Source organism: Xiphophorus maculatus, chromosome 1 (genome assembly GCF_002775205.1).
Source record: "Xiphophorus maculatus strain JP 163 A chromosome 1, X_maculatus-5.0-male, whole genome shotgun sequence".
In the NCBI taxonomy this organism is placed as follows: Eukaryota; Metazoa; Chordata; class Actinopteri; order Cyprinodontiformes; family Poeciliidae; genus Xiphophorus; species Xiphophorus maculatus.
The window spans coordinates 29,082,686-29,104,772 of record NC_036443.1 but is presented as its reverse complement, the minus strand read 5'-3'; the positions used below and the strand labels follow the sequence as shown (position 1 = coordinate 29,104,772).

The window sequence follows — 22,087 nt, the reverse complement described above, 5'->3', positions numbered from 1 at the left end:
GTGCATTTTTGGTTATGTTTTACAACTGTTAACTGCTGCCAACTGTTCATTGGGAGTTCCATCTCTGTAGTTTGTTTAAGGTTATTTATTGTATTTCATTTAATGTAACCTGATTTCCTCTTCTGCTAGAATAAATAACGTGAACCTGGGTGTGTCTGTTGTTGTGAAGTCAACCTACCGGATCTGAGATGAACTAAAGATACACTGACTGCAGATTTTGTTGGGAAGCGTGTTTGGATGCACAGTCGGAGCCAACAGTGGTGGGATTGTTATGTTGACGGCTTCACTGCTACAAACTGCTTTTATGAGCTCATAATTATAATTTTCAGCCATTGTTTACGTCCGTCTTTATCGTGTCTGGCTTCTTCTGGTGCAGAAATATGAGGCATGTCTCGCGTTAAAGACATAAAACTCAGGTGAAATGTGGCAAGATCCTTTGAAAACTATTGGATACATGTTTGATTTACTTCCCCATATGAAAGTGGCACAAATAAGATTTTTCGGACATTCAGACTGATAAGAAAAAATTGGATTTGCATTTGTCTGCTGTGTGAACGTCATTGTTATGTTCCATAGAAAAATGACAAAACATTGACTGAAACCAAAAGAAGACACTGAATGAGACTCAGAGGTTAGAGATCATCTGACCCCAATTTTTAATCCAATACTTAACTTGTTATCAAATCTGAATCAGCACACAGCAGCAACAACCTGTATTTTAGCTGAAGTAGCTCTAACACACAGCCATTTCTCATTCTGACAAAAATGTGGTGCAATGAAAACAGACGTTTTTAAAGTGTTTATTTTGGCAAGCACCATTCGAAATAGAGCAAATTTGTCATGTGCTTATGTTATGTGATGAAGAATAAAATTATATACCCATGCAAAAATTCCCTGTGAAATGTACATACGTATTTTTATTGCAGAAAGGTTAAGTATAACTGAAAAATTTCTCACTTCTTTTTTTTCTTTCGTTTTTTTTGGTTTTTAAAATTTTTTTTTATTAATGACTTATTGTTCTTTGAAAGTTATTTTTGCCCTCATGGATGTTTTTATTCTCAGCTTTCGGTCTGTTTACCAGCATCAGTTGGCTTGTAGAAATGTTAAGCTCGTTACATAGTCGACTGGAAATGTTTGGCATGTGTGAAGTTACCAAACACGGTTTCTTCTAAACTCAAACATCAGTACAAAATCAAAGTGAGTAAAAAAAAAAGAGGATAGAAAACAAAGACGAAATGTTCCTGTGCATCCTGATATTGAGTTAAAAAAAACCCATTTTGTTGTTCAGTTTCAGGTTATAAAGCCTGTCTATAATCCCCCCGCCCCATCACCACCATCATACATTTCATATTTTATGTCTTTTAATACTTCCATGTTTTCATCAGTTCTTTAATTATTGAAAAGGAGCATCTGTCTTCCTTTTGTTGTACGAAACAAGAGGAGAAATCCTCATGTGTTTTCAGTCTGTTGATGCTCCAGGCACCGTTCGGTCCCACGCGGGGCTCCTGTTGCCAAATGAGTCTGTCGTTTTTTCAAATTGAGGTCCATACGTCCTTCCGCCGCTTGATGCAGGCCCGTCTCATACGGTGGTGACCCTCATCACCACCTCCCGGTTGGCGGCGGCGCTGATCCGCGGGTCGTTGGGCCTGAGCTGGCTCAGGATGTGCAGGATGGTGTATCCGCAGTGGTGGTTCAGAATAGTTCTTAGCCGCCTGCTCTGTCGGCCGCCGCTGGCCAGGCCGTGCGGGTTGCCGCGGGAGCCGCGGGCGCCGGTCTTACTGCTGGAGCTCACCGGGTCGCCCAAGTCTTTTGATTTCTCGTAGTTCAGTACTTTCCACTGCTGATTGACAGCCTGCCACCGCTTAAATATTCGATACACCGACGATCCCTCGTGGATTATGAGGCCTGGGGGGAGAGGAAAATTTACTTTTCGGGATAGTTCAAGTATTTTCCAAGGAAACTTTAAAACTTTTCCAGCACTCGATCAAAACAGTACAAATCAATTTACTATTATATGATGTAATATATTGCTGTTATAGGACTGCGACCAACAGTTATTTTTCTAATCAATTCTGATAAATAAGATGACAGCTGCAGCAAAATGCATTTGTAAAATATTGGTTCTACATATTTGTTGAAACTCTAACTATCTCATGACAGTTGCCAATCACCTGCCAATCACCCACACACTGCCGCGCTCTCTCTCCTACGCTGCAGCTAACAGAGCCTGATGAATGCTAAGGCTAGTAAGCATGGCCACTGATAAACAGTTTTCCTGTAATGGCAAATTGTTTCTCTACCATTAGCATATTTAGCAACAAGTACATGAGTTTGATTGACAGCGCTAAAACCCGCCTCCTGGCTCTGATTGGTTGTTTTTGGTTGGGAGTGGTGCATTTCTTCAGACAGCAATAGGAGGTGATTGATCTGTTCACAGATTATTTGTCTAAAACTAGCAACAGGTTTAATAAATATGTGTCTTTATTATGGCAATTAAAAAAAAAATCTGTATATTAAAGTAGTTGGTGAATATTTCAATAATCGATTCATCATGATTAATCTGACTAATCGTTTCAGGCCTACTCTGTTACTAATAATGTCTTGTGATTGGATTCTACATGCTGCAACAGTGACAAGATAATCTAAAATATAATGAAATAAAATTAAAACTTAAACTAACTAAATGTCCACCAATCTCAATAACTTTAACATGTAAAATATGAGCCAATCTTTCTTTCAATAACACAGATCAACAAGTCATTGAGGAATAATAAATATTCATTATATTAAAACAATCAAAACAAATCGTGTTAATGTAAAAACAATGTACAAAGAAAGTTACAAAAAATTTTCTTGCAAAATTTTCTGAATTTCAGCAAATAGAAATAATTTTATCTAACATAAAACAAGGGAAGTTTAATCTGATTTAACTTCAGACAGTGAGAAAAAAAATAATTTTATTTGGCCTATAAAAATGTACAGAAAAACAAAACAAAAAACCCCCAATATTTTACCAAAGATTTATGTGTAGCTTCTATTGCATGATACAAGTAAAATTTCAGCAAAACATAAGAGCTTGCTTTAAGCAAAGAAAGCAAGCTCTCAAGCAAGCTTTTACTACCAAACCGTGCAGTTGGATTGTCAAGCACTTTCAAGGACTTTCCAAACCTTGAAAACACCTAATTGAATTGGAGCTGGTGAATTCTCGCTGCCCTACAGCAAATGTTTTGCTAAATAGATCCAGTAGCTTCAGAAAGCTCGTCTGTGGATGAGAATAGACAGTTGGCAAAAATCACGGCGCAGATATCTCATGCCATCTGTTCTCAGTGTTGTCTGACTCAGGCGGCTCATAATTACGCAAGAACAGTTGACCCAGTCACACCTTTAAAACAGTCTCTTGTACTCTGCAACATCATCAGAATTTGTTTGGCTTTTAGGGAGCTTGTTGTCTCCTCCTTTGCACCATCTGCCAACTTGCCTGCGTTTTCTGCACAGCTCCGAAATGTAAATTGAGAACATGTTTGCCTTATCGCACTAGTTTGTCCTTGCATAATGCAACCTGATTAACATTTTGGTTGTGGCTCCTGTTTCTGTGCTACTCTTGTTGTGGTGTAATGCAGCTCTACGGAAGAGGATCACTGCCAATAATGATAAAAAAAAAAAAATTCAGACTTCTTTTTTTTAATCAGACTTCTGAAATTAATGTCAGAATTCTGAAAAACGATCCCTATTCCAATTACATCTAAAACACAGCTTTTCAGAACAGAGTTTAAAAAGGTGTTGATTTTTTTGTTGCTTTTTGTGCGTGTTTTATTTTTTCTTTAAATATGCTATGTGTACAAGTTTTTGCCATTTTGTTTTATGCCCTATAATGTTTGTAATTTTAATTAATTCATGTATTGAGTGTCTTTGAGTGTTTAGAAAAGTGCTATACAAATAATAATACAAATAGAATATATTATTATTATTATTATTTCAAAAAATCTGAAATTTGAGAAAAAAGTCAAAATTCTGTGAAACAGTCAGAATTCCTGAAAAGAATAGTAAAAACTTCTGAGAAAAAAGTCAGAATTTTGAAGAATAAAGTTGGAATTCTAAAATTAAAGTGAGAATTTTCAAATTAAGCTCAGTATTCTGAGATATAAGTCTGACTTCCAAAGAAAAAAAGTCACAATTCTGAGATTAAATTCCAAATTCTGAGATGTAAGTCAGAATTCCTGAGAATTTTTTTTTTTAGAATTCTGAGGGCGAAAGTCAGAATTCTCAAAATCAAAGTCAGAATTCCTGAGGAAAAAAGTGATTGTCATAGCAACTCATTAGTAAGTGTCCATGAGAACTATGCAAAAGTAAAGATTCTGAGATTAAAGTCAGAATTCCTGGGAAAAGAAGCCAAAACAAGAATCTTTTCTTGTTTTTAGTGGCCCTCGTCCTTTTCCCTCTTGGCTCAGCTCCTCAGCTTTCTCCCTGCAGGCTCTCCTTAAGCTGCTAGAGGCTGATTGTACGTTTGCGCCGTTTGGTGTCGGTGTTGCGTCACGCCTTCCTGTTACCTATGCAGACGATGTCCATGAAGCCGTACATGCCGTAGCAGATCTGGAAGAGCAGGTCCTGACGCTGCCACTTGGCAGAGGGGCTGAGCGAGGACCAGATGAGCCAGGAAATGCTGGCGATGAGGAACAGGGAACCCAGGATTATCGCTGCAATCTGCACCTTCTCGATCACAGTCAGGGAGATGGCCTGCCACTGAAACACAGAGGAGAGGCTGAGTGTAAGAGCTGGGAAAAAACTGATCCAATCACGTATGCAAGAGAAAATTGACACTTTGACAAATATATTAAAAGCATGCCAAGAATTTTAGGGCATCTGATGAACACCTACATATTTCCCACAAGTCTGATCCAGAAATGATCCGTGCCAAATTGGTAGGCAAGCGCAGCGCAAAGCATAAATGAACTTGCATGTCTTTGAGACCAACAAAAAGAAAATATACTGACACTCTTCACCAATGCACAAGAGAAATATATATCAACAAAATGGCTGCTGTCGGGATCGACCCGTATGAGACAGAGAATGGAAACATGTCTGACGATAGTTCACTACTTAGTGAACACAAGGAGAGCGTACACCATGGAGGAGAATCACAACATGAAATCCATGGACAGATACAATCAATATTTAAACAGATTTGTAAAAGAAGGACAAACTGTGTGTGAATGAAACGGTTCTGGTGACTGTTCAGTTAGTAAGTACAGTTAGCAACAAACACATGGGCTACATTTCTCTGGTAGCAGATAAAAGCTACATTAGCTGGGCTAATTTAGCTAGTTTGGCAATAAATATTACAGTAAATATCACTGATATTTATCTTAGTGTTACACAGTACTCAAAAATTGGAATCGAGTAATAGTTGTGATGCACTTATATTGTTTATAAGTTAGTTAGGAACGAGGAGAGAGCTAGATCTAAGCTTGTGACTTGTTTGTTGTTGTCATAGCAACTCCATAGTAACTGTCATGACAGGTACCTACCAAGATGGCTGTCAGCCACACAGTTCCCTGAAGTGTGACATCACATCAGGACTTGAAAAGGTGAAAAGGTTGTTCAACTAGTTTGCATCATTTGACTCAGCGCAGTGTGAAAGAGAAATGCAGCAGCTGAAAATGCAACAAATGCTGCAAATTTGGTCGAGAATTTCTGTTCTTTTCAGCTTCTCTCATGTTTTTATTCTCTGAATTTCTATTGATTTAAGCTCAACACTCCCTTGTCTTTCACCTGATCCCTCAATCAGACTCTTCCTTTCAGTTTTCAGGCCCAGATTCTTTGTTTTTACACCTCGTTTCACGGCTTTTCAAGTTCCTGGCGTAATTCCATGTCCACTTTTTCCTGTTTCTTGCTACTATTCCTGAGTTTGCAAGTTTCGTTTTTGATTATTAAAATATTCAATTATGCTTGTCTGCACATTGCCTCTGCTTTGGCACCATGAATCACAGTCATTTCTAGTTATTTTTGGAAAATGTACAGTGTCCAGTTTGGTTTAGTGAGAATCCAAAAACAAAAACACAAAATATAAAATGTATATATGAATGTACAGCATTTTGTTCTAAAATATGAAATCAAAGATTTGTGAATAAGTAGAAATTCTAACTTTTGTCAAACTTTTTTCATTTTAAAGCCAGCATATTTAAATCAAGAGACACGTCTTCTCAATAGGTTTTGTTCTGTGCGCCTGAAAAGACGGGCAGACGGATGGTGACGCAGAGGGAAATTTGTCAGCACAATATGGCAAACGGTCTTCACACCAGGAAAGGTTTGTGATATGTTCCAGCAAAACTGAAAAGTGTTTTATTATAAAAGGTCAGTGTTAGTTGTATTTCTTTATGTATTCTTTTACTCCTGAATGTTTCCTTCGTTTAATTTGAAGACATTAAAGTTAACAGAGTCTTTTCCTCAGTTTTTGTGTTTACAGGATTTTTATCCTCCAATGTCTTTTTCCATATGAAAATCTTTTTGTTTTAAGATTTGTTTAAAGAAATGAAATGAAAAATGTGTTTGTTTGGTTTCCAAATATTCAGTGTTACCTGCAGTGGGTTCTTGGTGCTGATGGCCAGGACCTGGTACTTGAAGTAGCAGAGCTCGCAGCTCCAGGAGCCCCTTTCGCTTATCCATCGGATGAGACAAGGCTGGTGAGTGCAGCGCACAGAGCCGTCACAGCGACAGGGACTCAGCAGCTCCCCCTGCAGGAAACGCAAAAAACCCCCAAGAGATTCTCAGATTGTTCCTACAATGAAAAAGCAGGACTTTTGCTGGAAGTCTGGAAAAGCCAGAAAGAAACATTTATTTTCAAATGAAGAAAATACAAAATATGGAGTTTGGTTACTACCTCACACTGCTCTGAGTTTAACATTTTCGCCATTGAATGGAGCGATTTATGTGACTGATTTAAGGACATACAAATCATCAAAAGTGCAAATAATATTTGGAATAATCAGCTGCAATTACCAGTTTTGGCAAAGATGTATTGTAAATACTAGGAAGAAAGGAGGAGTAAATTTCCACCAAAAAGGCTAAAATGTTTCTAGAAAAAAATCTTCAGAAGTTTTAGTTTCAATAGTCCAAAAATAAAAAAATGTCAGAAAAAAAACAACTCTGAAATTTTCTTGAAAAAATCTTGAAAATTTCTGAGTTTCACAATTTGAAAAATTTCACCTTGGGTTAGCTTATCCCAGCACACCTGGAAAAAGTGGGGCATAGCTTCAGTTATTTCGTTAGCTTAGCATAGCACATACTTTGAAGACAGAAAGACATTCAGTCTTTTTGTTAGCTTAGCTTACTACAACTTGAAAAGAGCAGGAAACTGTTTCAGTTTTTTAGTTAGCTTAGCCTAGAACACCTGAAAAAAGAGCAGGAAGTGACTTTTAATTCTTATGTTAGTTTAGCTTAGCATGCAGCTTTAAGATAGTGGAAAACACCTTTGATTCTTGTATTAGCTTAGCCTTGTACATTTTGAAAAGAGCAGGAAGTGACCTTTGTTCCTTTGTTAGCTTAGCCTAGCACACAGTATCAGCACCTTCTGCAATAACAAAAGTGCACCTTAACCATATACATCTCGAAAAGAGTGTGAAGTGACGCTAGTTATTTTGTTAACGTAGCAGAATGGAGTTTTAAGAAAGTGGAAACAGTTTACATAGTTTTAGTAGATTAGCCTTGTACAGACTGAAAAGAGCAGAAAATGGCTTCAGTTTTTTTGGTTAGCATAGCCTAGCACATGTTGAAAAGAATTTTGTTCCTTTGTTAGCACACAGTTAGCATAGTCTTAGCCTATATATTGAAAGGAGAGTAAATATTTTTTATCTTGTAACATATTTCTAATAGGACACAGGATGGTCAAACAATTTATTTAACTAGTTTCAGCAAATATTTTAAGGAGATTTGACAAATTTTATATGTTTTTGGTCAACATGGCCACTGATACGTGACCATGTTGCTTTTACCACAGACTGCAGCACCCTGCCAGCAGCTATAAGGCTTCACCGTTTATTTATTTGTTTTTGTAAGTTAGGAATAACTATAGCGAAATATTAAGGTAAAGGAATTTATGGCAAAAAGTATAGAAGCAGGAAAAAAAACAATGGAAAAGGTATTGTTGTCTATTGCCAGACCAGAAAAATAAACAATAAATTGTAACCTTCAAGATTTTGGACATTGTACTTGCAGTGGTCAGCAGTAGCTGATTGATTTTTGGATGTTTGGTTTGACAGAAAAATGGAATCTTCACTCCAAATTGGAAACAAAATTTTAACAAAATGTAATCAATTTTGTTCAATTTTCTCAATACTTTTGAGTAAAAGTCACAGCATGTATGTTATTCTTGCAAGGGAAAACAAAAAGTGTGGTTAAAAATGTGGTTAGTCAGAGATAAATAATAGATTTTGTTGACAAAATTTTCTATTATAAGAAGATCTAATAATTTTGTCCTGGTTAAATATATTAATTCTGCATCTACGTCAATCAGTTCACTATAAAACGGGACAAAAACCTTCCAGAAAACCAAGTCAGGTGTTTATTTTTAAAAGGCAGGCTGGAGAGTCTTTAGGACCAAAGTGTCTCTTCAGCACCGCAGCAGCACCTGAAGCCTATTGGCCCGTCCAACACGTTCAGGTTGACTGCATCCAGGCTGTCACCATCGCTCTGCATCACGGTCCTCATGTCCTCGCACGGCTCTGCTTCCACCGCACTTTTACTTTACACTTGACTCCCAGCGCCACTCGCTGAAACTGTTTTTAAAAAGAGCATTGTTCTGGGAGAATAATCATTATGAATCACCAGTGAGTCAATGAAAGGACACAGCTTGATGTGGAGCGAATTTGGCAAAGGGGCAACTTAACACGCTGCACCAACAGCGGGGAGTGTGGAGGCTTCAAGGGCAGGCAGGTGGACTGAGAGGAGCTTCTGAACCCGAAATCGATTCATAAAAACTCAACTTACGCAGATTCCAGAATCAACAATGACACAATTTGGCTCAAAATGTGATAACAATACCAAATATTCCCTTATTCTTTTGGTTTCGTTATCACTTTTCATTGTTTCACATCATAAAACAAATTTTAAAGGTGTCTGAGTAAATACACTTTCCTTGATGATATTAAAGGGAAAATTTTATCTAATTTAATGAAAACATAGCTTCCACTTTAAGAAATTATTAATTAAAGCTACACTACAGACAAACAGAGATGAGTAGAGTACCCAAAAATGTACTCAAGTAAAAGTAAAAATTATCCGTCCAAGAAATTACTTAAAGAGTAAAAAAGTGTTTGGTAAAAAGTATACTCAAGTACTGAGTAAGTGGTCAAATTATCAATCATTTAATATTTAAAAATTACATCATCAGACATACCAAAATATAAAGTTAAATGGAAATTTTTCCAGAAATTAACTCAAGAGTAGCAATGCTTCCTAATAAAATTACTCAAGTAAAAGTAAAAATACTCCTAAAAGTAAATTTTCTCAAAAAAGTTACTCAAGTAAATGTAATTTAGAAACTGTAACTAGTTACTTCCCAACTCTGGCAGTATGTAACTTTTATAAAAACATGTTTGTTTTTCATATATTTGTTAAAAGTGTCGCCATGTTGTGACAGTCTTAGAGCTGTCAATCAACCTCATGTACTCCCTGCTAATTGTGCTAACGGAGGAGAAACAACTCACCGTTACAGGAAAACTGTTTCGGTGAGCTGTGCTAACTGGCCTCTCCGCTTGCTGCAGCGTAAAAGAGAGCAAGGGGGGTGAGCGTTACAACCCGCCTCCTGGCTCTGATTGGTTGTTTCTAACTAGCACTGGGAGCACTGGGAGAAGGTGGAGGAGCTACATTTTTTCACAGATGATCTCTCTCATAACATACCATCATGAAATAGTGATAGTTTCAACAAATATGTAAAAAAACAAACTGAAACCAAATTAGCGCTTTAGCTTTATCATTAGCATGAACATATGCTAATTTCTGTGTTGGTATAGTGCTCTAGCATTAGCAGAATTAATGTTAGTTAGCACAACTCACTTTTTAGCTAGCAGTGCCTACCAGTGTTGCTTTCTGATCACTTATATTGGAAGGGAACTGATTGTTAGCTAAACAAAATGACTGTCAATACAATTCAGATGATTAGATAAACTGAGCTGTGATCCACTCTATTAACTCCTTCAATTTAAATTATATTTTTTTAAAAAAGGATTGATTTGGAAGGTTCCCGTCTGTTCATTTCTGTCTGGGCCAATTATATAAAAAGCCAGAATTTACAGATGGTGATTCAGAAAAATAAAGTGGCTTCTTATCACGTTCACTTGGCAGTGAATTACTGTACCTGCAGTGACACAAATAACGCTTTTCCTGATCGTCTGCACCCTGGTTCTCCCATCTGGCTCATTTGACCTTCTGACTTATATAAAAAACAATGCAAGTGTCCCACAGTGTCATGAGAAAGAGTCTGGCAGATGAGCCACATGCCACTTATAAACGTTAAAACAACTTGCCTGCTGACATTATAAAGACAACACAGAGAAGGTCAGAATATATATGAGGGACTTAATACAAAACATATGAAAGCAAACATTTTTAAAATGTCAAGTTGTCATAGAAAGGTCTGCAAATGAGCGTGTAAGAGTGTATAATAAAAACGTAAGAGCTCAAAAGCTGCACATTCGTCATGGCGATAACCAAGAGCAAAATGAAAACATAAGGTCTTATTAATATGAAGTAATCACTGATTGTATCAAAACAATAATTCAAGTAACTGAATTTATTTAGAAGATATCACAAACTGTTTTGTTGATGGTGTTTAGTGTTTGGTGACCATTAGAAGTTGAAATCAAGATAATTTCAAAATGTTTTCCATGCAGACGTGGAAACATTTCCAGCATTTAATCTTGATTTGATATTTCCCATCAGCCTCAGTGAATCTGATTAGCCTGCAGTTGTTAGCACTAGCTGTGTTCCCATTGACCACATAATTATGCAATTTGACATTTTGAACATAAATTTCCTGAATGGAAAAGTCCCAATTTTAAAAAAAAAAATCTCTTGTTTCTTGATAGAAAGTTTTGGCAAAGTATGAGGTGGTTTTGTTGGCCGTATCAAAATTTATTTATTTTGCAAAACTGCGATGGAAACGCTTTTTGTGTCACATGAGCCACAGGATCAGCAGCTGCATGTCAAGGCTGGCGGAAACAACAAACAAGAAAATGACAGGAAGTAGTTGGAGTATATTTTTAATCCTAAAAGTAATTTTTTCCAAAATGTTACTGAAGTAAATGTAACTGAGTAAATGTAACTAGTTACTACTATGGGATTGAAACTGTTGAAATAAATCACTAAAAGTACAAAATAAACACATCATTCAGGATAATAACTAATCTGAAGGAAAATATCTTTACACCCTAAAATGACTAAATCTAAATCCTTAAAGCAGAATCTGACCTTTCATAGAGATTGTGTTTGTAAATGATTGTTTTTATTCATTTATAGTCTTTTCCTTCACTGAAAGGTCGTACGGCTTGTAAAACCAGCAAAAGGTCACAAATCGTATCATTTAAACAAACAAAACAATAAACAGACGAGAAAGAAGTGACTTCTTGCTTCAAAATCACTAGAATATTAATATTTCACAACACAACTCTTCTGTTTTTCAGTGGTACTGAAATGAGCACATAAATCATTTAAAAAGAGCGTCTGCATGCTTTCATTTTTACTAAATCCTTCTTCTTAAAACAGCTTGATCCGAAACAGAAGATCCAGATTTTTAGTGACTATTTTCAGCTGCGATCAAACAGACATTTTGTTGTTCTGCCGCGTATTTAGGACAGCAGGATGGTGGATGTGGCAGACGTTCAAAATAAACCGGGCGCTCATTGTGATGTGGGAACATGTCACCCACTACAATAGCGGGACTTGTTAACCCCCTCACACACTGTTCCCCATCACTGTGTGAATCACTATAATCTGGAAGTACAAACGCTCAACTTTCAAGTGGAACAAGCCACTTAATGGCATATAATTAAATTCATATAATCCATAAGAAGTAAACAAGTGAGTGTGGATTTCTGTCCACCTTATTTCTGGAGGTGCTGCAAGAGGATTAATTATTTTATCAACTTCCAGGATGATAACAGGAGCTGCAGCTAAGTGGTTTTGGCATGAAGTTATCTCTATTTTTCTAGATAACTGGCCTCCATTTTATCTTAATTTTCTTATTTTTTCTCAATTAGTGCAATCACACACCCATGGCGTACGATGGAGTATTAGGGACAGGCTAAAAATTAGTTTTTAACCTTTAATTATGATAATAAGGTCATAAGATAACAAAGAACAAGGTCACAATTCAGGAGAATAAAATTGTAAGACAATAAAGTAAAAAAATATAAGAATATAGTAATCATGTTATTAGAAAAAAATTGTATGACAATAGTCATGTTTTTCAAGAATAAAATCATAATTTATGAGTAAAGGTTCGTACAAGAATAAAGGTAAAATAATAAGAGAATAAAATGGTAATAATACAAAAATATAGCAGCTGCTACCAGAAAAATATATAAAAACAAATATTATAAAAAAGTCATATTAGAATAAAGTTATGCTAAATAAAGTAATATAACAATAAAATTTTAATAGTACATTGCATAGAATCATAACATTACCAGAATAACGTCATAATGATGTTATAATATGAATAATGTCATAATTACCAGAATAAAGACGTAATAATGCGAGAATAAAGTCGTAGTAATATTAGAATAAAGTCAAATTATTACAAAACAATACCAGAAAAAGTTATAATAATAAAGCAGTAATTATTTTTACTACACAAAAAAATGACTGACTACATTTTTGCAGTGGTAACAATACAAAAATGCAGTTTAGCGTTAGCGCTGCATTAAAATGTCACTTTGGGATTTTTCTTCTGATAATATTGTGTGTTTATTCTGCTAATATCATAACTTTATTCTTGTAAAACAAAAAATATAACAACGATCATGTGCTGTTTGACAACTAAGATCAACTGAACTGAAATTACTTTTTTTGAATTTTGCAAATTGGAGCTGTATAAATAAACTGAAATGACTTTCTGTAACTGAATACATGTATGCAAATTAAAGGAGAGGTATTTCTGTTCCAGTGTGTGTTTATGCTGCTAAAATAGGATTTATATTTAAGGTTTTGACTCTTGTTTGGATGCTAAAACTGTTGATGGTTCTGTAATTTTCTCTGTGGGATCTTTTTCGTAACATTTTAATTCGTCTATTTCCAGTAAAGTGCAGCTGAGAAGCTGATAGTCTAAGATATTCTATTCCAGTCAGTTCATTATGTCTTTCATGTGGTATTTGCTGACCTAAAAAGTGGAAATGAAATACTACAGCTAAAAAAAATCCACCTTAAAATAGTAATAAAACCCCCCCACCCCAAACGCTGACCCTTTACACATCCATAAAACCCCCCCACATTGGATGATGAAGCGTGGGCTTGTCCCTGGAGGCCACTTCACAGAGCACAAGGGTGTTAATTTGGTGTGTCACTTCATGACTAAGAGAGTGGTCTGCAACCTTTAGACGAGACATTTTTTGTGTGGAAGTGGCCCCCATGAGCTCCAGACTGCACGCTACTGGAAACACGCTGCTGGGAGAAAAGGCCACCTCACACTCCACTCCCCCGTTACTCCAGTTGTTTCTCTTCCTTTCAGCCTGAAGGAAAAGCTTCTGTTCAGTGGCGACCCCAAAGGGGGGGCAAAGGGGGACCATGGCCCCCTCTTAAAGAATACACCACAGAAAGGAACGTGTTCATCTTCAATAAGATGAAGACATAGATGTGAAACACAATCAATAAATATATACATTTATGAAATTTATGTATTTATATACATATAAAATACATATAAAACTATATATAAATATTTTCAATATTTTGTTATTTATTTTTATCTGATTACTCGATTAGCCGTCAGAATAAATGATAGAACTTTTTTTTTTTTTTTTTACGTTTTTTGTAGCTATTCCCTCTCTAAAAGCTTTACTGCCCTGTCCTGAACATTTCCTGATGTTTCCTGCTTCTGTGACGAAGCCGGGTTTAGGCTCTCCATCCAGAGCGCGCGCTGACACGTCTGACAAACAATTAATAAGGCTTCGTGCTCAACGCGGCCCGCAGAGCCGGGCGATTACGTCTGTCGGTAATTGTCCCGCTGACAGCGACGTGATCCCCAGCCCCTGTTGTGACCTACTTGAATAATGAAATAAGAACGAAATGGCAAACGTGAGCTCCTTCTTCCTTGCGCCCAAGGAGGTAAAGAGCTGTGGTGGCAGAAACAAAAGCCGAAATGAGAGCAAGGCGCTGATGTTGTAGTAGCGCAGCTCTGGGTTTTCCCTCGGTGCTTTGTTTGCTCGCTCTTTGTCTGTGAAGCTAAAAGAGGCAGCTAAGAGCCACGTTGCTTGATGAGTCACCTTGCCGGAGAGTCTGAAGCCGAAACAACATGAACCGTTTTATTAAGGGGATGTGTGTGAGTGGGCATGGACAGCAATCCAGGATTGATTCCTGTCTGCATATTCCAAAAACTTAGGTAGGATATTCAAAAAGGTTCATTTCAAATTAAAATTAACCTTTTTATTAAGGGGATGTGTGTGAGTGGGCATGGACAGCAATCCAGACTGGATTCTTGTGTGCAAAAGCCAAAAACGTAGGTAAGATATTCAAATTGCATCCTGCGGCTCTGCAATTTACTGTTTCTCAACCCAAACTCCAGGGCAGATGCCATATATTAGCACATGGGCTGTAATAACACTGGATGCCTATCTTTGAGAAGTGACTAAATGGTAATATCCATCTGTGTTCCTGCAGGATTTACAGTGTTTCTAATTATCTCAGTGGATGGGAGCTACCTGCTGATCCAGGCGGCACAGGTTTCTGCACATCTGGTGAGGCCAGCATTTGGCCGCAGTTCAAAGACGCGCGATGGTTATTGTTTTTCTTCAGACTCGAACACAACACGGAGTAAAAAGAAGAGTTTGGAGTCTTATCCGGCCTGCGTGAGATTCTGCCGACATGATTATCCTGAGTAAAAATATCCCAGCATCCCTGTTTTTACACTGACCCTGAAACAATTAATCAGATTAATTGTGATGAATTGATTATTGAAACAATCATCAATTAATTTAGTAACCAAATAATTGTTAACCGAAGTAGAGGCCTTTAGATGAAAGAACAATACAGCAGTAGTTAACTTTTATAAAAATAATAATTTTTTACATATTTGTTGAAACTGCAATCACGTTATGACAGAATGAAGTCAGGCAGATAATCTGTGAAAAAGTCAAGCTTTCCTGCCTTCTCCCAGAGTTAGCTAGAAATAACCAATTAGAGCCAAGAGGCAGGTCTTAGCGCTGTCAATCATGCCCATGTACATGCATCTCCCTTCCCTCTTATTCTCTGCTATGACACAGCTCCTTCCCGTAAGCAGAGTTTGACAGAAATGCTAAGGCTAGTTAGCATGGCCACCAATGAAAGGGTATAAATAGTTTTGCTGTAACAGTGAGTTGTTTCTCTGCCTTTAGCACATTTAGCATCGAGTACACGAGGTTGATTGACAGCACTAAGATTGGTGGTGGAGAGCGCAGCAACACTTCAGATGGCAATAGAAACACAGGGAGGCAGTGGAGGAGATCGATCTTTTCACAGATTATCTGTCTCATAGATTACTGTAAGGACAGTTTTAACAAATATGGAAAAGAAAACAGATTTTTGTAAAAGTTACCTGCTGCAACTGTCTGAACGATCCCACAAAAAATTGGATTTCAGAAAAAGAAATATTCCCAATTTAGCATCAGGATCTTTTGTGTGAATGTAGCCTTTGTGTATCAGCTAAAGCACATGACTGTTGTCCAGGTGATACCATTTGCACCAAGTCAGTGGCATAAAATTAACAATAAATGTTGCAGAGCACATTATTATGACTATATTAATTGTAAAACAGTACTTTAGCAGCGGTACGATTAATTAATGTTTGTATGGATTAAATATATCAACCTTGTTGTCATTTGTGGTTTTTGTTTGCTACGCAGCATTGTGGGGTAACTGATGGAAGAAAAGAAGCGAAGTAGGTGGTGTACACGTGTTATGGTGTATAAAAAGGAGAAAAATATATATAACATTAGTAAATATCAGTATATTTGGTCATAAAAGCAATCTTAACATCGATATTGTCCCAAATTTCTGGGGGAATATCATACAAAGTTAGAAACACAATGTTAGATGCAATGACTGCATCTAACATAAGTTTTGGATCTTTTTTGTGTAGAAATTAATACATTTCTATAAATAATTAACTTTTTGAAGAAACTTTTTAAATTGGTCAAATTTAAAGGTTTGTTCAGGAAAACTATTTTTACATGGCAAGACTGAAAACCTTGAAATTGAGGGACTTTTTATCAATTTATTTAATTTTTAATGTTTAAAGGAGACTTATAAATAGGGCTCCAGAATTGAAGCTGTACAAGTTTGTACTGCTTTCATACTTTCAAGCAGTATGAAAGTTTACATCAAACCTGCACTGAATTTTATGTAAATAACTGTAAAAAATTAGAATATTTAATTAGTAGTAGAACTGACAAAGAACGGAATAGATTGATTATTGCTTTTCTGTTTCAAATATAAGCAGTAAAATAACATTTTTGCATAAATAAAGCAATACAGAGAAATTATCTATTGTAAAAGAAAATAATGTTGTTTCAACAGGAACTAAGAACAGCTCTAGAGGTGAAAGAATGCCGATGTGGGCATTTCTCACAGTAAAACTGCTGTTTTCCCTTCATATTTTTATTATAATAACCTCATTTATCCAGTGAGATATTTATGTGAATACAAAAGTTGGTTAACATTATTCCTAATTTCTTAATAATTTTGATTATTAATTTAGCTGTAAAACTGATAGCATTAGCATAGCCACTTTGAAGCCTGAGAATGAAGGTAGAGGCAACAAAAATGATATTTAGTGCTGCATATTGAATAATACACTTTTCACAGAGTGTCTAATAACAAAATAAACTTTTAGACTTTACATGTTATTATGCATGTGTTTTTTTTAATTTACAATATTTATCTGTAGCTAAACTAAAGTGTGCAAAGAGTTTAATTTTTCTTACAAATTATCAAGACGTATCTGTGACATTTTGGCCCATTCTGATTGGACAGAGAGAACTAGATTGAAGTCTGTACTTTGACTGGGCCACATGGATACACTTTAATAAAAATTACTTTTGTAGCAGCGGCTCTATGTTTAGGATGGTTGTCCAGCTAGAAACTCAGTCAGTCTTCCAGCATCGTCTCAGAGTTTAGCTCCATCCATCGTCCCATCAGCACTGATTTTTTAATTTTTTCCATGGTCATTCATACTAATGTTTAAACCCGACCGCAATCAGACTTCTGTGCTAATAGTTAATGACGCCAAAGGGACCCACAAGCACAGAAGAAGAACAATGACTCTGTTTATGGAAAAAAATGGACGCCACCATCTACGGATCAATTTTAAAGTTCTTGAGCAATCAGAGCTGAGAGTATCGTCACAAGATCATTAGACAGAAGAAGGTAAGAAAAAATAAACACAACTAATAGTGATGACCTTCTGTAACCTTTTAGTCATTGTTTACATGTCTCACTACTTTTTGTGCACAATTATGAGCCATGTTTCAAGACAGTGACTCAAAAGTTGGAAAATATGTGACGTATGAAAGTAGCACAAATCAGATTTCTTTGACAGGTATAAAGATCAGAACTGGGCCTTTCATACTGTCATGAAAACGTTGGATATGGGTCGCTCTGCCTGCTGTGTGAATAATCTCACTAATGTCACTTTGGATGCATCCCGGCTCCACAACATCTGGATCAGAAAACTGAATTTCCTCCCTGGAATGTCATCAGTTTTAAATATGAAGTGGATACTTTGGTATTTTAAAGGGAAAAAGACAATAATTGATATAAGTTACAAAAAATAATAGAAATCAGGCAAAGTAAATTTTTTCCAAATCAGTTTTCTTCAATATAAATCTTGCAAAACTTTAAGAAAAACTGCAGGTGTGTGTCTGTGTCTGGTGATTTTTTTGATTAAAACATGTTTGTGTTTCATTCAGTGGGTAGAAAATCCAGAACTTTTACTCAAGTAAGAGTAGAAATACTTCATAACAAAATTATAAATTATAAGTAAAAGTAAAAAGCACAACGTAGTAAAAATACTCCTAAAAGTAAATATTTTCAAAAAAGTTACTCCAGTAGATGTAATTAAGAGAAGGTAACTAGTTACCACCCAATTCTATAATTAGGTGACTAATTGGTTGGACGTACAAATGCATGCCGCACTCTTCAGATTTAATTTGTTAAAAAATGTGAAAACTACATTTTAAAAATCCTTCCACTTAACAACTTTCATGATATGAGTGATGACAAAACCAAACACAGAGTGAGGAATATGTAATAAAAACAATGAACAAAAAAACTTACAAAAATCACAGAAAGCAGAACAAAAACCATAAAACACAGAAAAATGAAAACAGGAAACAGGGAATAAAGCAGGGAAGATAGCAGGTTATAATAAGAGGAACCAGCAAGGAGTGTCTGAGGATGAGTTGCTGGAGTACCGGAAGGTTGAAAGCTGAACAAAAGAGCTGCACTGATGAGCTAATGGGTAGCAGGTGAGGGGAGACAGAGAGAAAAGGAAATGAATCTAAAAAAAAATACCAAACACATGAAAAATAAAAACTAGAGAAAAGAAAAGGACTAGACACAAGAAATAAACATAACTAGAATCACTAAGAAGGAACTGAAGTAGAACAATGAGGAACTAATATCTAGAGCTAATGAACACAAATAATAACAAAATCCAAAACAAACTCAAACGACCCAATGATTACGCACAATGGTACATTAAATTAATTTGTCATTATGGTCAAACATGAGTGGCCATCATGTGATCCCTGTGACACACGCCGAAGCACAATCATCCTCCACTTGGGAGGATGATTGTGACTCATGTATATTCAGTCGCTCTCACCCTGTTTGTCATCGCGCAGCAGACCTAATTGGCTAACTTTCTTTGTTGCCATGCTGGCCAGATTTCAGATTGTGTGGGAAACATGCTGCCGCTCTCCGCCGCTGACTAGATCACTTATGAAAACAGTGTTATTGAGATAACCGGATCATGTTATTAGAGGAGGAACGTGGAAGGAGGTGGTGGGGGGTTGGAGGATGGAGAAATAAAAGCACAATGCTGAAGCTGTGCGGCACAGGCTGTACAAGGCTCTGGAGGCGAAATCAGAAAAATCAGAAACAAAGCAAATCCTGTTTGGCTTTTTCTCCCCCAATCGGGTGTGTATTTAAGGAATATGTGGGCGTTAGAAGGAGGAATGTAGGACAGAGCTGAAATAAAACCAAAACGCATTGAAAGTGAACAAAACAAATCCCGCCGATGGTGCGGGAGGAGGAGGAGGGGTGTTTACCTGCTCGGGGCCCTGGAAGCAGATCCTGCACTGGGGGGTCCGCAGGCTGCTGGCCGTGCTGGTCAGGGACACGGCGTCCAGGCCCACTTGCAGCTTGGGCTCTTTGTCCTCGAACGCCAGGCTCCGGGGCCTCGGGTCGCTGCCGTAGTACTCCTCCTCGTCGTCCCGGGAATGGCAGTCGACAAACGGCGGCCAGCCGCAGCCGCCCATCCCCAGACCCCGCATGGCGGTGGAGCGTCGATCTGTGTCTGAGCCGGACTGTCGTGAATCGGATCGCATAAACACCAGGACCTTCAGTTCATTGAAAAACATGCGGATCCGATACTTGAACATTATTATTATCCTTATTATTTTTATTTTTATTATTGATATTATTGTTATTATGAATCCTTTATCATCCCCTCTGATGGCATGTGTGTCTAAGCCAATGCGGATGAAAGATTTTCCCGACACACTCTTTCAATATTCATCACTCAAACAACTCAGCAAGCGCTGTCTATACATGCATCTCCCACCGCACCCCAGTAAACATCACAAACTGGTGTCCATTTTCTTCCACCTCTCCTTCCTTCCTTCCTTTCTTCCTGTTTTCTCTTTTTCCTGCAGAAACGCCGCTGGGCTTGCAGCAACCGATATTTATGTATATACAGAACAGCCTACATGTTTTGCTACCCGAAGCAGAAGACAGCGAGAGAGCGGACTAGTGGAAGAGAGAGCCGCGCAGAGCCAGGGAGCAGAAACAACGACATGCCATCCACACAGTCACATCTGGGACTCCCGACAAGAAACATAATCCAAAAAAAAGATCAAATACAAGTTTGCTTCGGATGTGGTTTTGCTGCCTTATTGTCTCTCGGTGTCAAATCGTGTTCCTCCCTATTTCGTCGTTTCGTTGCAGCGCCCCTGGTCGGTCCACGAAGAAGAATCGGAGCCATTCCCCTCGACGATCCACGTCGAGATGAAAAACACGTCCCTCAGCGTCCGCATCTTCAGGAGCCCCGTGTTTTCCGCCTCGGCTCCATGTCCGTTTCTGCGGGATCCGCGTCGAAAGAGAGGCGGCAGGGAGGCAAAACGGAAACGGGACGCAGCGTGGAGGAGAAATCACGCAGCGTGATTATTGGATCAGATATGTGGTGCTGATGAGACTGCTGGCGCTGGGTTTCTTCCTCGAAATGGTCGGCTTGGAGATTGAACGGAGCGCAGCCGCTACTTCCGGAACAGGGAGGGAGGGGGGCAGCGGGCCGTCCATTCCTCCGGAGGGGGCGAAGCGCCTCTCGCTGCGCGCCCGGCAGAGCGGAGGGGAAGCCGGGCTGGAGGTTCTGCTGCTGACCGGCGGCCGCTGTCCAGGGTTCTGAAAGATTATCGCCCCCCCGAACCCCCACTGATGACGTAGACGCCACATGAAATGGGAGCCCCCCCCCCCCCCTTCACCCCACCATGCTGCTTTCAAACAGATAAAAGTTTTCACACCCCACGAATTAGAGACAAGATTCACGAAAGTTTTAATATAATGAAAAAACAGAATCATCATCATCCATCCATCCATCCATCCATCCATCATCCATCATCCATCCATCCATCCATCCATCCATCCATCCATCCATCCATCCATCCATCCATCCATCCATCCATCCATCATCCATCATCCATCCATCCATCCATCCATCATCCATCATCCATCATCCATCCATCCATCCATCCATCCATCCATCCATCCATCCATCCATCCATCCATCATCCATCATCCATCCATCCATCCATCCATCCATCCATCCATCCATCCATCCATCATCCATCCATCATCCATCCATCCAACCTTTCATTTATCCATCCATCCATCCATCCATCCATCCATCCATCCATCCATCCATCAACCCAACCTTTCATCCATCCATCCATCCATCCATCCATCCATCCATCCATCCATCCATCCATCAACCCAACCTTTCATCCATCCATCCATCCATCCATCCACCCAACCTTTCATCCATCCATCCATCCATCCATCCATCCATCCATCCATCCATCCATCAACCCAACCTTTCATCCATCCATCCATCCATCCATCCATCCATCCATCCATCCATCCATCCATCCATCCATCCATCCATCCATCCATCCATCCATCCATCCAGAAACAGTTTTTCATGTTGGTCAGATTCACGTTTTGATTTTTTCTGACCTTCCTGAACTGGAACAGCGACTAGTTTTGGTTTTATTTCAGTAATGACTGTTTTCTCGTCTCTTTTCCATAAAATCCATCACTGTGGATGATTAAAACTTGTCCTGTCAGCAGAATCTCCCACCTGAGCTTTGGATTTCTGCAGCTGTTCACTTTGTTTTAGATTACCACTGAAAATCCCAGTAAATAAGGTGACAAACAGTCAGAGTTCCCAGTATAAAGCAATAATCACCAAGGATAAAAAGATGCACACAAAATATGCAGTAATAGTGTATCAGTCCATGCTGTTCCTAAAACTCCAAGGTCAAAAGGTCACATTAATTAGCATAGTAAGAGCTGCAGCTGCCTGTTTTTCATTTGCTCAGTATTCCCCACCATGGCAACACCTCCT

General features: G+C 38.1%; 1 protein-coding gene across 1 annotated transcript; it reads right to left on the bottom strand.

Moving 5' to 3' along the window:
- Positions 1 to 619: 619 nt before the first annotated feature.
- On the bottom strand, positions 620 to 20,847 carry march9 (membrane associated ring-CH-type finger 9). The gene is made up of 4 exons (XM_005801901.2): positions 19,515 to 20,847; positions 6,576 to 6,731; positions 4,548 to 4,740; positions 620 to 1,905 (listed from the first exon to the last, which is right to left on the bottom strand). The coding sequence occupies exons 1-4, from the start codon at positions 19,845 to 19,847 to the stop codon at positions 1,580 to 1,582; spliced, it is 1,008 nt and encodes a 335-aa protein (XP_005801958.1). The 5' UTR covers positions 19,848 to 20,847; the 3' UTR covers positions 620 to 1,579.
- Positions 20,848 to 22,087: the final 1,240 nt, after the last annotated feature.

Coding starts and splice junctions, on each gene's coding strand:
- march9 (XM_005801901.2), bottom strand. CDS start 19,847: ATGTTCAAGTATCGGATCCGCATGTTTTTCAATGAACTGAAGGTCCTG. Junction 4,741..6,575: donor GCACCAAGAACCCACTGCAG/GTAACACTGAAT, acceptor TCTGTGTTTCAG/TGGCAGGCCATCTCCCTGAC. Junction 1,906..4,547: donor CATGGACATCGTCTGCATAG/GTAACAGGAAGG, acceptor CTCTCCCCCCAG/GCCTCATAATCCACGAGGGA.